Source organism: Chaetura pelagica, unplaced genomic scaffold, assembly GCF_000747805.2.
Source record: "Chaetura pelagica isolate M959 unplaced genomic scaffold, ChaPel_1.0 scaffold300, whole genome shotgun sequence".
NCBI lineage: Eukaryota > Metazoa > Chordata > Aves > Apodiformes > Apodidae > Chaetura > Chaetura pelagica.
Genome location: NW_009951945.1, coordinates 577,061 through 590,745, shown reverse-complemented (window position 1 = coordinate 590,745; position 13,685 = coordinate 577,061). Strand labels below are relative to the sequence as shown.

The window sequence follows — 13,685 nt, the reverse complement described above, 5'->3', positions numbered from 1 at the left end:
TGCTGAAAACTGTCTGTACTGTTTATTGCTCTCTGATGCTGTCCCTGTAATTTTATTCCATGCGCTATATATCATGGAAGCACCTGCCAAGCCTGCAATTAAATATCAAGCTACTTCTTTCAGAGAAGTCTAATTCATATGTCCTTGGAGACTGTTTTGTTTGGCTACAGCAGACTTTGGTATGTCAAAAGCCAGGTTTTTGGTTCCCTGAGTGGTGTCTGTCATGCCATTGCAGCATTCCTGGTGTGGTGTTGGGTCTGGTAGTGTTTCGTGGCTGAATATCTGTATATGTCTGTGTGTCAAATGATTTTTCCAGAGAGAAACCAGGCAAGTGATCTTTGCAATTAATTTGGTCTGCTTCCTAAGTTTGAAAGGTAGTAATTTTCAAATCACAGGATTACAAAGCAGATGGTTGGTGGTGGTTTTCAGATGTGTTTCACGTGGTATGGCATCTTTCCTGCCCAAGCTTTTCATGGACAACAGGGACTGTTCACCCAGTGGGATTGCTACCAGAATTAAGTGACTTTTATTAGTTTTTTGAGTAATAGAGCTGAATTTCTTAGGCACCTGCAGTGCTCCAGTGATAGAAGATCTGATCTGAGATCTAGTAGGACCCCCTTTACACATACTAAAATACAGCAGAGGTGGAGGCTGGGGACTGTAAGCACCTTTTTCTTCAGTTACAGCTGGAAGGAGGGATTTTTGAGAGCCATCAGAATTTGGAGGGGCACTTCCCAGTGTGCCAACACAGCTGAGCTAGTATGAGGGGTACTGTCATTGCAGGTGGGGAGAGCTAGCAGTCGGTTATTTTATAGCATCCTTTCCTCTTGGCAAAGAAAGCAGCATGAAGGATTCACGATTTGTCCACGAGTCCCCTTGTTGCCAGGGCTCTAGTAGCAATCAGTGCCTTCCTGGTCTCTGCTTCTTTTTCTGTAAGAAACAGTTAACTGTGCCTGCCTAGGCTCTTGACTAGTTATTTCTCTAGGTATCTCCCGGCCATGTGGGTCTGATGGCAGTAAAATTACTTCTTCCCAAAGTCAACAGATAGAAGATGGGAAGCGATACCAAGGCTAGATGGGCCATTGCGTGCTTTTTCTCTAAACTTCTAGCATAAGATAGGCCAGAGTGTCTTATCTCTTAATTTCTGCAACAAGTACAGAAATTCTGTTTGAGGTGGAGTCTGTTTCGCAGAAAGGTTGCCTTGATTGTGTCGGGTGGAACGGCAAATGCATTACAGCATAGAAAAGCCTCACCAGGCAGTTAGTGCTGACTCTTTAGCAGTGTTTGGATCCTATTGCCATCTGCTGTGCACCCTCTCCTGTGCTAGATTAAGGACCTGCCTGTAGTCAAAAATTCCCTCTGCTTCAGGAGCTTAGTGGGATTTTACCATTTGTATATGTCTGTTGTTAAAGAACTACAATGCTGATGTATCCTTTTTATTTGGTTTGTTCGTGGTGTTTGCCACCCCTCTGCTCCTGCAATATCTTCCCCAAATCAATATGACCGAGTCTTTCCTAATTTAAGGAATTATGCTTATCAGTGCAGTCTTTCAAGTGTGGACTTTATTTATTTCTATCCCATTTCTTTAATTCCTTCTCATGAAAAAGTGATCAAAAACTTTATGAAAATCTTAGTAGTCTTTTTTCCCTAGACTCTGTCACTTCCATATTCAACTGTTGCAAGCAGATCTCCAGTGCCAGAACAGATGAACTTGTAAATTAACTAGACATTGTGTCAAATAGTTTAGTAACATTTCAGAAGATTATAGTGACACTATTGCTACATTAGCTCTCTTGCTTCTTGAAAAACTGCTCAATTAGTTGGGAAATATATTAATGCATTCTATATGTCTTTAATTAAATACTACATTTTGTATATTTTCCTAGCAGAGTCTAGGCAACAGTGTACCAGGTGCTGCAGTTGCTGCCATCAGACCTTCATAGTAATTCTAGGAGTCCCCCCAAACTCTCTTTCAAGATCTCAAATTCCCATTTTCTGCTTCCCCACATTTTCATGACAATCCTTGGGGTAGGAGGCTCCCATCTGTCTCCTCTGCCTTTTACATTAAGCAGTTCTCAGTAGCTGTTAGTGTTTCACTGATGTCTAGAGGACCATGACAGATATTTTACTTAATGTAACTTTTTTCTTCTGGGAAATTATGTTGTATTTATATCTAGTTTTTATTGCAAACGTAGATAGCACAAGGTCATCTTTGTCCATGAAAAACAGGAGGTGAGCCCAGACTGATACTAGTCAGCCTAATTTCATTGCTCAGGGCGAGTGAAATAGTAAGAATAAACATGCAAAAATACACCGTGAAATACATCAGATGAAAAATTACTTCAGTCTTAATAATTTACATGAAAAGGGAAAGCTTCTCACAAAGTATATGTATTTAGAAATGAGTATTTAAATACCTTTTTTAAGCATGCTAAGTTTGCCAGAGGAGGAAGGTAGGACTCAAACAGAATAGATGATGCCCGGCTCTTCACAGAGAATTCTCTGAATGATCTTTATGGCAATTACTCTCTTGCTTTGCAATCAGGCCAGCTGAAATGGGTGGTGTTTCTCGAGGAGTGAGCCCTTCTCAGCCTTAACAGATGATCAGGACCACCTTGTCAAATTGCCTAGAGGTCTTGCAGGTCAAGTGCCTTAAAACAGAAACTTTTTAACGTGTTAGCTGTTTTCTCTGGCGTTCAGGCTCCCGAATTCGGGCGTGCGGTTTTAGAGTCAGACTTTCCAAAACTCTTGGGTGGCATTTTGGTTTCTACACAATTAAGATACATCTAGTACTACATCACCAGCTCACAGTGCTTCCTGGTGAGACCTACTGCCAATTAACTCTCAAGGGAACTGGTGAAAGAGACCGTAGCTGTGTATTGCTTAAACCTTGATGTGTGATGTGTCAATTTATTGAGCTTTAATATAAACTGGTTTAAAATTGGGCAGCATCTGCTTCACCCATGAATAGCTGCTGGCTGTGTTAACAGTCAAGAGAGCTCACAGCTGATGCATTTTCTTTTCTTTCTTGAAAATAAAAAAGTCAATAGATATAAAGAGACTAAATAATAAATATTTCTACACTGCACTGATGAGGCATTCTTGGAAAACAGCAAGCTAAACAGCTCTACATAATTCAGTAGATGGTAGAGTGGACTAGGAGTCAGTATATAATTATGAGAACTGGGAGAAAATTTTCAGTCAGTGACTAGATTTGAGACAGAAATTATTGGTGAAAAGTGTCAGTTTCTAAGGAATTGTATTTGTGATTTCCCTAAAATAATGAATCACCTGAAAATACAAGGGGGGGGGCTGTGATTTGGAGGCGCACCTGGCAGGGCTCTGAGGAGCTGTCATTTAATCGCGTCGCTGCCCACGAGGGATGGGGCTCAAGATCCAGAGTCTGTCATGCACAGCATCCCGTGGCAAGGGGGCTCCTGGGGAAACACCTGGTGCAGAAGGTGGCAGGAGGACTCGGGACCACCCTGTGTCAGATACTGCGCTTTTGAAACATACGTGCAGTGGGGATAAACGCCGACACAGCCTAAAATGCCCTTTGTTAGCCAGAGTAAAGAGTCTTTCTTTCTTGTTAAAAGATGTGTTAGGGGAGGGGAAAAAAATTCTGCAAGCTATAAAAAGACTCTCCAAAAGATGCAGTGGGGAGAAGTGGGAGGAGGCACAGATGAAGTTTAGATTTAGAATGTTAAAAAATGATTATTTTATCCAAATCAGCTGGATGGTTATTTCTTTTAGCGTATTATTGCACCAGATTCTCAGCCCTGCTCTAAATCAACTCAGCATTTCATCAAGAAGCCTATTCTTTGCTATAAGAGACCAAGAGTGCACAATTATGGGTTTCTTTTCCCCCTTGCATAATAAAATCGGGAGATTATCATCAAGTCTCTATTCAGATTTTAGGAAGGCTTTTTTATTTTATTTTTAAAACCCATCTTTGTCTGTGAGAGCTCCCCGTTCGGGCCAGCATGCTGTAATGATTACTGCTGTAAAGGCTTCAGTGGAGATGTGCTCTATTTCATTCTCAATGAGGGCTGATGGCATTTTGAGAGGCTCAGAATATCCTTTGATTACTGCGTAAAAGAGAGCAGGGAAGATGGCGACGCAGCCCTCTGCTTAGGAGGAGGCTGCTGCTCAGAGTCTTCCTCATCAACTTTCTTCTGTGCTTTTTGTGTGTGTGTGTGTCTGCCATGTTGCAATCACAAATCCTGACCGTGTTGTGGTTTTGGTCCGGTTCCCCATCCTTTCCCCGCTCTGGGATTTGAAGCTCAAGATTTGTACCGAAAAGGAGCTGCTGCTCCTGTTCTTTGGGCAGATGCTACAGCATATGAGCGGGAGCAGTGCCTTGACCCTGCTCTCCCCCAGGGAACTGTTAGAGTAGCTTGGAAATGGTATCTTGTCTCTTCCAAACTGTGGGGAATTGGCCCAGCGCTAGAAGTTGCCATTTACGGTAAAATGGCTCAGAGAGTGTATTAAAAAAGGAGTGACAGAAAGCTAGTCATGGGTGACAGGAATGATAAGGGAGTAAAAGCAATTGAAAGGGAAAGACAGACACGTGGAAGCTGTGTCTCTTCCTGGTCTCCTGTTTGACACTCAACAGGTGCTAATGCAAAATAACAGGGAAAAGCAATTCTTCCATCTTCATTCTTGTGTTTGAAGTCTGTCTGCAAGCCAGTCTGAAGTTGAAAGGACAGATGTTTCTGAAGTCTGGAGGGAAGAAGGGGTTTCCAGGGAGAGTTTTTGGTGTTATGCAGCAGAGGAATGCTTCTATTCCCAGCCCAAGTATAGGAGATGAGTCTATGGAAGAGCATTTCACCCCCGTTTCTCCGTCAGCGAGCGTGGATACTGAGTTTTATGGGTACATCGTGCATCTCTCAACAGGTTATGTTCCACTGGTCTTCTTGGCAGTCTTTGACTCCTTGACTTTGTGAAGAGTTAGACTGAAAATAAGTGGTATGTGTCTGGTGTTTTCCAGTAACAGCACAAGAAATACTCTGTGCAAAATTAGTGTATGTCATTTCCTATACCACTACACTAAGACTGTTAGGCATGTTTTGTTTGTGACAGAGGTAATTCATTGTCCACAGTCCAAACTAAATTACCCCTAGATGTCTGTGTTCACATTTGGGCATTCTTCTGCATATGGACTGCTCTGGGAGAGTTTGTATGTTTGAAAACAGACAGCTGTTAGGAGGGAAGAATGTGCAGGAGAAAGTTCAAATGTCTCACCTGAAGCTATGAAGTCAGTCAGTTCTGGCCTGAACCCAGGTCACCAGGGACACATCCATGCTGATATTGGCCAAGTGCAGGGATGTCTTACACCCACCACACTGCCAGGACATGGTCTGGCACATCCAGATGACACAGGCAGCCTGTGAGTTAAGAGCTTAGGCTGCCTTCAAATCTTACCTCTCTTCTAACAAACAACGACCAGAAAAAACTTAGATGTAGAAAAGACTTATTCCTAATCTATTCTATTTATTTCCCCCCTCCTCTGCCCTCACTGATCTAAACTTTGTATTTTGTGTCTTGATTGTAGAAGGACCAGTCATCAGAGACTGGAGCAAACACTAATGGAGGATGGTGCTTACATTCTTTTCTGTACTTGTGTATCAACATTCAAGTTAAAATGTTTACACACATTCTAAGAAAGGGTAGTGCTGGAAAGGACTTCATGATCAAGATTCAGTGATCCCCAATGGAACTTTATGGCATTGCACTAAGGGCATTATAAATAGTTGCATAGCTGCTGTCCACAACCTGTGTATATTATTCCTACCTATCCCTGTTATTTTTGTTATCTAACAATAGGCTCCCCTCACCTCTCACTGGAAAGAAGTATGTCCTGTCTTGCTACATGAACTTGGGTGGGCCACACTGGTGTTTGTGTGCCTGAAACAGGTGGTGTAAGAGACAACACACACACACACACATCCCAAGCCTGTTTCAGAGGATGTAGATCTCCAGCATGCTATGGTTGTTTTTTGTGGGCTGAAATGATGCAGGGTGCCAGCAATGACCCATACCTAGTGCTAAGCTTTGACACTTGGCAGTGATGCTGATGGGAACTTTTCTTTATAATCCTAGAGGAAAGAGCCCAGTGGGTAATGGAGTTTTCCTAAGTGGAGTCAGAAGCCCAGGCTGAACAGAAGAGAGAGCAGGAGGAATGCTGGACTTGTAGGGATGGGTATGCTTTAACTGTAATGGCCCAGAGAGGCATCTAATCCTTTCTTTTGATATATGGCCCAGCTCTGAGCAAGGGCTAGGACCAGAAATCTTCAGAGGTCTGCAAAGCCTTCTAGCTATTACTATGCAAACAGCAATTCATTTCTACTTAACATTACACAGCAATCTGGTGGTACGTGTTTTTTCTTTCCTTTGATTTTCATTTCAGACATGTTTGCTGTGGGCTTTCTGAAGCAGGGCAGAGTGAGCTGTGAGCTCTGTGGTCAGAGGGAAGTGGGGCTGCTCCTCAGCAGAGGTGGCTGCTCTCCTGGGGTGGTCTTTGCTATTTGAATTTCAATTCAGATCAGTTGTAAATACCAGGCTGCTCCCTTGGAATGTAGCTGGAGTTTGCTTGGGGCCGATGGGGCAGCTTTGTGTTGTGTGCTCTGCCTGCAGCCCCACCAGAGCATCCCAAACGTATTACTTGGATCCACTTGCATAAAGCAGCTATTCTTCTTCCTAGAGAACTGCTGAAATCTTAGTGCTTACAGCAAGATCTGCTCTGCCTGGTATGTTAGGAGGCTGTGGTTTGGTACTTGGATGCTGACTTGGTTGCAAATCAGGTAGAGTTTCTGGGCGAAGGAGGAAAGTGAGAAACAGCTGGGGGCACCGAGCCCAGGACTGAAGTGGTACAAAGAAGTGTTGCAGAACTTGACCAAAACAGATAGGCATGCCTGAAGCGTGGATCATGAGACACCTCTGAATAGGATGTGTGAAGAGCGTTCCGGTGGGAGTGTTTTACTCCTGCTTTATGGCTTCGGTGCTTTTTGAGCGTGAGAGCAGGAGAATGAAAGGCAATTGGGCTTTCCTCTGGATAGGAGCAGTGTCAGAGCAGCTTCAAACCCATGTATGTACATGGATGTTGCCTTCAGTAAAGAAAAATCTTTCAGACCTGTGAGCTTAGCAGGCTGCCTAAGAACAAGAAACAGTAATAATTACACACTCCTCTCAAATGTGTGTGCATGTCTCAGTGGGTGACAAGGGAGACCAGCTCTGCAGCAGCAAGGGTGCTGTTGGGAGGCTGTGCTAGTGAGCAAAATGTGACCGGATCCTGTGGTAAAATATATGTTTATTTTCTATTTGGTGAGAGTCCTGTGCCACCCATACTCCCACAGAAGCATCTCATCACAGAGTACCTTCAGCATTTCCTCCACCTACAATCTGCTGTGGGTGTAGCTGTGGTCACCAGAGGGCTGGTGTGGGATGCGGTGTAGTGCAGGCAGGAGCAGGAACACAGCCCTGGGTGCCTAACTCCCAGCATGACATGAGACTCAAAAGAGGCATATTCATACCACTACCAAAGTATGAGTGGCAGGACCCAGCAAGGTTTTGATTTCATTATAGCTTAACATGCAGCCAGAAAATATTATTTCTCTGATATGAAGGAGGAGATACCTACCTTTGGGAGATTTTAGAAGCAAGGAATTGGAAAATGAAATTAATGAGTGGAAAGCAATAACACAAGCCAATATTCACAAAAGTGTTATTTACTTCTTTTTTATTAAGGCTCATTTTACACAAGCATTAGTGGTTATAATAGCTGATCTGTCACTGGTATTTAATACTGAAGGGCCTCTAAAAAGGCTTTAGGAGACATCTGCTTATTTTAAAAATCTCTTCTCCCCGTTGTCACATTTGTGCCTAAAATTCAATCTTGTGGTATAAAGAATGAACTCTTGAGCATTTCTGATTAGGGTGGTTTAAAAGGCTAGGGTCCTTCTGGAGGATGGTTAGAGCTTAGATGTCAATGGATGTATGCACTCCAGAGCTCATGGATGCTTATAATGCTATCAAAAAGGTGTGATTATTGATTTATTTTATTTTTGTTTTGTTTTAGTATGCAAGTTGAGTCTTTTTAAGTGGGTTTATGTAGCGAGGTCTTTGAGCCTCTGTTCATCTCGACAAGCTAGAGATCTTGATCATTCAGGTCAGAATCTTAGAATCAGAAATCCAAAAAGCTAGATCTTCTCAGTAAAGGAATGTCGGCTCTTTTTTTATTCCATATAGTATCTAAGATGCAAAACCAACAACCAACAAAATATCAACAAAGTAAGTTGGATTACACATGCTGCATAAGTTGTACTTGGTAAGGTCCACAAGTATTTTCTGCTCACAATGTGATTTAGCCAATAAGAGTTGACTGGTGTTTTCAATTCTTATCTGGGAAGCCTACAAAATGGTGACATCACATTGCAATTAGCAGACAATTTAAAGATATTCAAACAATTATATCACATTTTCAGCCCCACTAATTGGCACCACAGCTGTTTTCTTTGTCTCCTTTTTTTGGACCTGTGGCCACAGGGTATTAATTAATGGAGAAAACCAGTGGAGAATTTTTAAAAGTGTGCAGACACCAGTGGTTTGGAGAAGAGCCAACCTGTAAGGTTCTGCATTAAGGGTGTTGCAAGACAGCTATGTTTAGTAGAGACCTAAAGGGGAGGTGTGCAGAAAATACCCTTACTGTGATCTTAGTTGGCAGGTCACTGTCTGGGTTGGGTCTTGTCAGCAAAAATAGCAAGAAATGTATTCGTGCTAGTCTATTCTCTCCTGACGTCTTGGGACAGGGCTATTCTAAGAGGGTCTGTTATTATGTTGTTGTAGTTGGAGAGTATGTATTTAAATGTTAGAGTCGTGGCCAAGAGCATGTAAAGGTAGGATGGGGGGTTTAGCCTTTTGTGGTGATTGTGGAGCAATGCATGGCCATGGATAGATAAAGTGATTCTCTTAGAGCAGTATCCTTTTAAATTGCTAATCACCTACACATTTACTGGCAGTTGAAATTCAGGGGAGTGCCCCTGTGAAAATAGGAAGATGTCAGTTAAAGGTGCGTAAGGCAGCATGGTGTCATACCAAATAGAAAAGGAGTGATTGCAGTCACTGGTTTAGCGTCTGTGAAAAACAGGCAGCATGTGACCCCATGTGTGTCATACTCTCACAGTATTGCTACAGATCTTTTTGCACTCTTATGGTCTGGAGGGTTGTAGCCACCTTGCAAAACAAAAGAAGCAAACCTCCTCTTTGGAGGCTAGCAGCCTGCAGGCAGGAGAGAAGGAAGCTGGGGAGCTTTACGTAGAAATGCAGGACTCCCAGCAGAGCTGTTCAGAGAGCTGACTCTCAGTAACACTTTGTATTTTTCTTCCTTGTATCCTAAATGTAATCATCAGTTTGCCTAAATCTTCATCACCTTCTATGGACTATAGTTTTAACTGTCTTCAGTCTTTCCTTCTCTCTCCGTTTGGGCTATAATTCCTTCAGTTTCCCTGAATTGAAGTAAACACAAGATCGGAGGGCAAGGAGAAGGCAGAGTAAGCCTCCTGCAGTGCAACATCTTCTAGCCATCAGTAGGGCTTCAAAGGAGCATCTGGCAGGCCCAGGGGATGTTTTGTATCTATTTGTCTAACACCTTCTGGGTTGTAACTTGTCTGTGTGTCATTAGAAGGTGACAGTAAATCTGTGATACACAAGAAGAAATCTGACCTCCACAATCAGAGCACCTGCTGTGCTCTTGGGGTTGCCAGAACCTAGGGGCTGTTTTTCCCATGATACTTCAGCTCATTGTGGTAGTCTAATGACAGTCCTGCACCTTCCTGCCCTCCCTGTTCTCTCTCTCCTGCGTTGTCCCTGAGAAAGGAAGCCTCAGCTTGATACCGAGGTGCTTTCTGCACTTCTCTTGCCCTGTATTTCCTCTGAAGTTGAGTGCATCATCTGCTGTTCTTTCTGCACGGTCTGCCTTTCCAAAAATTAGACACAAGACATTTGCAGGACATACAGCAGCTGTCAGGTGCAACGGGGCACTTGCCCTTAACCAGTGAGACCTGAGCACCCTCCCTAAGACTGGTGAGGCACATGGCTCGTTCACGTCGGGGAGACACTTGCCACGATTAAATATTTGAATTTTGGATTCAGTTGGGAGATGTACCGATGTGCATGTTGCTCCCCATTAGCTCATTTGGCTTGTTTCGTTCATGTGACCTCTTGTTACCTATCCATCATTCCATTTTTCTTTCCTATTAGAGTGAAATTGGACACAGCCCTCCTCCTGCCTACACCCCTATGTCAGGAGTAAGTATTTCACCTTTAACCTTCATCCTTTAGGTTTCCTTCTTCCTTCACTATTTAATTTCTGTTTCAAACTCCTTTTTCCTACATAAATGGCCCAAAAAACATGAGTGAATTAATGGGTATGTAAGCAATCAAAGAGTCAGGAGCTCTACATTCAGTCTGGATTCCTGTGCGAGCTCTATGGACCGACACCCTGAATTCTGCCAACTTTTCTTGAAAAAACATTTAGGAAAGAGGCTTGGATGAATCTGTACCTTTTCCCTTCCTGTTTATAGGTCATGATGTTGAAATTCCCTTGCACACTCTTGCTGACAAACAAAATGGTAGGTTGAGTTGAACCATTGAGTCGAGGTAGCGACACGAGCACAGTTCACCTGCCTGAAATGCACTACCTGATGGAATTGGTGGTGATGAGGAGCATGTATTGTATAGCATGAATTGTATAGCTTTTGAGTGACTGTGTGATTGTCACTGCAGGATGCCCTGAAAGTAGCCCCCCCAGGAGTAAAGAGAGTTCTGAGGCAATAATGTCCTCTGCCCCCAGTCTCCTTAGCTGAAGGAGGTTTCCCTATCAAGAGTTTTAAGAGTTCAGTTCAGAATTCAGGGGAGATTGACAAAATAATAGGAGATACCGTGTTTGCCTCTTGCAACTGTGTATGCTCGAGTTCCACACGTTTAGGTTGGATACAAGTTTTCCTGCCCCATTTCCAGCCCCGAGCGGCCATCTTGCTTCCCCACTCCCCTTGCTGCCCTGACGATGTCTCCCTGGAAGAGGAAAATGGCTCAGCACACCGGGCAGAGGGATGCTTTACCAGACTGCAGCAGGGCCTGTGCTGCTCCCTCCTTCCAGAGCCTCCTTCCTCACGCTGCCTTTTCTTTTTCCACAGAACCAGTTTGTGTATACAGATGGTGGCTACGCTGCTGAAGTGCCCATGCCGTACAGAGCTCCTGGCTGCATAATACCAGAAGCCCCAGTTGCCCAAGGGGCAACAGCAGAGATCTTTGAAGACAGTTGCTGTAACGGCACGCTACGAAAACAAGCAGCAACCCTGGCAAAAGAGGACAGCAGCACCCAGAGGTACAGCGCTGATCCCACCGTCTTCATCCCTGAGCGGGTTGTCCGGGGAGAGCTGGATGAGGATGGGTACATGACACCGATGCGAGACAAACCCAAAACAGGTAAAAACATGTCCTGCCCTAGTCTGACTGCATTCTCGTTTTTTCTAGATCAGCAGCTTTTCACCAAAAATGTTTTTATTGAATAACCCAACAAGGTTGAAACATTCAGACTTGGTTAATATTTCTTTGCATGGAGATTCATTTTTCTTTGCTTAATTTGCTCCTTAGAGAAGCTCAAATGTGCCAGAATGTCAAATTCGGTGATTTCCTCTTTGAATTTTGTTTCTTGGAAATAACGAGAGTTAGGAACGAAGAAACCCAAATCTTCTTATCCAAACAGAAATCTTCAGTTATTTCCAAGAAAAGGATCTATTTTTGGCCAGCCATAGTCTCCCCTTTTTGTTTATTGATCTTTCTCTTCCTGGCATTGTGCTTAGTAAATATCATATTGAACGTGTGACCGAACCGATACACGCATTTGGCACTTTTTATACCCAAGAGAAGTTTTGGATTGAAAGAACAAGTAGTGATTCAGAGTAACTATCACTGCAAGGTTAAGTTTGCCTAGATCTGTGCCAGACCAGAGTGCTACGCTTCCCAGTTTGTCATGATTCATTTCTTCCTTTTTAAATAGTGACAGCAGTTGTGTAGACGTAAGAGGATGTGTCATTAGTGATTTGCTTTCAAGCATTTACACTAGCTTTAAATAAATTAATTCACGTAAACGTAAATGCCAAGAAACTACCAGGTTTGCTTCAGAATGTGGAAGCTGCTTATGCTGTGTGTGTTGGACGGTGGAGATGGAGTCCCAGGGCTTGTTTCACAGCAGTAGCAATTGTCGGGATGCACTTGTGGCCTTACCTTTCAGCAGCAGCCCTTTCAGGAAGAGATGTGAAGCAACTGTAACCTGCTCCACGTCCCGATTTGGAGCTGGTGTAAGACACTCTTGTGCTCTCTCTAGGGCTGGGTTGATTTTTTTTTTTTTTCGTGGCCCTTTGTCCTTCAGGGATGGAAGGCTTTTAATCAGGCAAATTGTTCTGTTAGAAATGAAGGGCTAGCTTGGAAGTTAGTTAAGCCTCTCTGCACTGAAAACATCCCCGAGGACTAAGATTTCTATAGAGCTTTCTGGATGGAAAGACTGTGGAGCTGAGAGTTTGACCGATATGTCCAAGGTTGCCAAGATAGGAAGCAGCAGATGCAGAAGTCACTGGGCATGCTTGGCTCTGTAGGTCATACTGTGAGAGGAAGTTCAGGATCAAACAAGGTGCACAGGCTATGGTTCAGTGAGAGCCGTCGCTGAGTTTCCAGCTTTGCTAGAACGAGTGCCTGGGATGGAAGGATGCACAGGTTGGAGTCATGCTTCTGGTACAGCCGGGTAGGACCACACACGTGATACTTGCTACATGGATGGATTCTTCCTTCTCTTTGCTGATCTATTTTTATTCTTTCTTTAGATTACCTAAACCCAGTGGAAGAGAACCCATTTGTTTCCCGACGAAAGAACGGAGATCTCCAAGCTGTGGACAACCCGGAGTATCACAAAGCTCCGAATGGGCAGTCCAAAGCAGAGGACGAGTACGTGAATGAGCCATTGTACCTCAACACTTTTGCAAACACCCTGGAAAACACTGAGTACCTGAAGAACAATTTGCCAGAGAAAGCCAAGAAGGCCTTTGACAACCCAGACTACTGGAATCACAGCCTGCCCCCGCGAAGCACCCTCCAGCACCCGGACTACCTACAAGATTACAGCACAAAATACTTTTACAAACAGAACGGACGGATCCGGCCCATTGTGGCAGAGAATCCCGAATACCTCTCCGAGTTCTCCCTGAAGCCCGGCACTGTGCTGCCCCCACCGCCCTACAGACACCGAAATACAGTGGTGTAGTGACCACTGGCAGATGGAAGCGGAACGGCAGCAACTTCTGGCTGCCTCGCTCTTTCACTCTCCTTCTCTCTCCCTTCCCTCCCTTTCTCCCATGAGCTTCCTCTTCTCGCCGGTTCATTCTTTTTTGACATTTCCAAGGGAAAGAACGTCTTGGACTCATTCGCAGATTGGGTTGGGTACCTGGAAGGAAGGAAAGAGACTGAAAGAAGGCGTGTACAGCCTGGTGTTTACCTTCCACGGATCCGGAGGGTCAGAGAAGCCAGTCGGTCGAGGACAGTGGCAGTGTTGCCTGCTCTGGAGTCAGTTCTCTCTGATTCCACCCAGATGCTGTAGGGAAGCCTCAGAGAGGACATTTCTTTCAGCAGGCAAT

The 13,685-nt window shown here is 44.0% G+C and overlaps 1 protein-coding gene across 1 annotated transcript in view; it reads left to right on the top strand.

Moving 5' to 3' along the window:
• ERBB4 (v-erb-b2 avian erythroblastic leukemia viral oncogene homolog 4) overlaps positions 1–13,506 on the top strand; it is a 375,133-nt gene extending 361,627 nt beyond the window's left edge. The window contains exons 26-27 of the mRNA XM_009996938.1: positions 11,193–11,484; positions 12,879–13,506. Of these exons, the coding sequence (XP_009995240.1) occupies positions 11,193–11,484; positions 12,879–13,315 (729 nt within the window). The 3' untranslated portion in view covers positions 13,316–13,506. The remainder of the gene's footprint in view (positions 1–11,192; positions 11,485–12,878) is intronic.
• Positions 13,507–13,685: the final 179 nt, after the last annotated feature.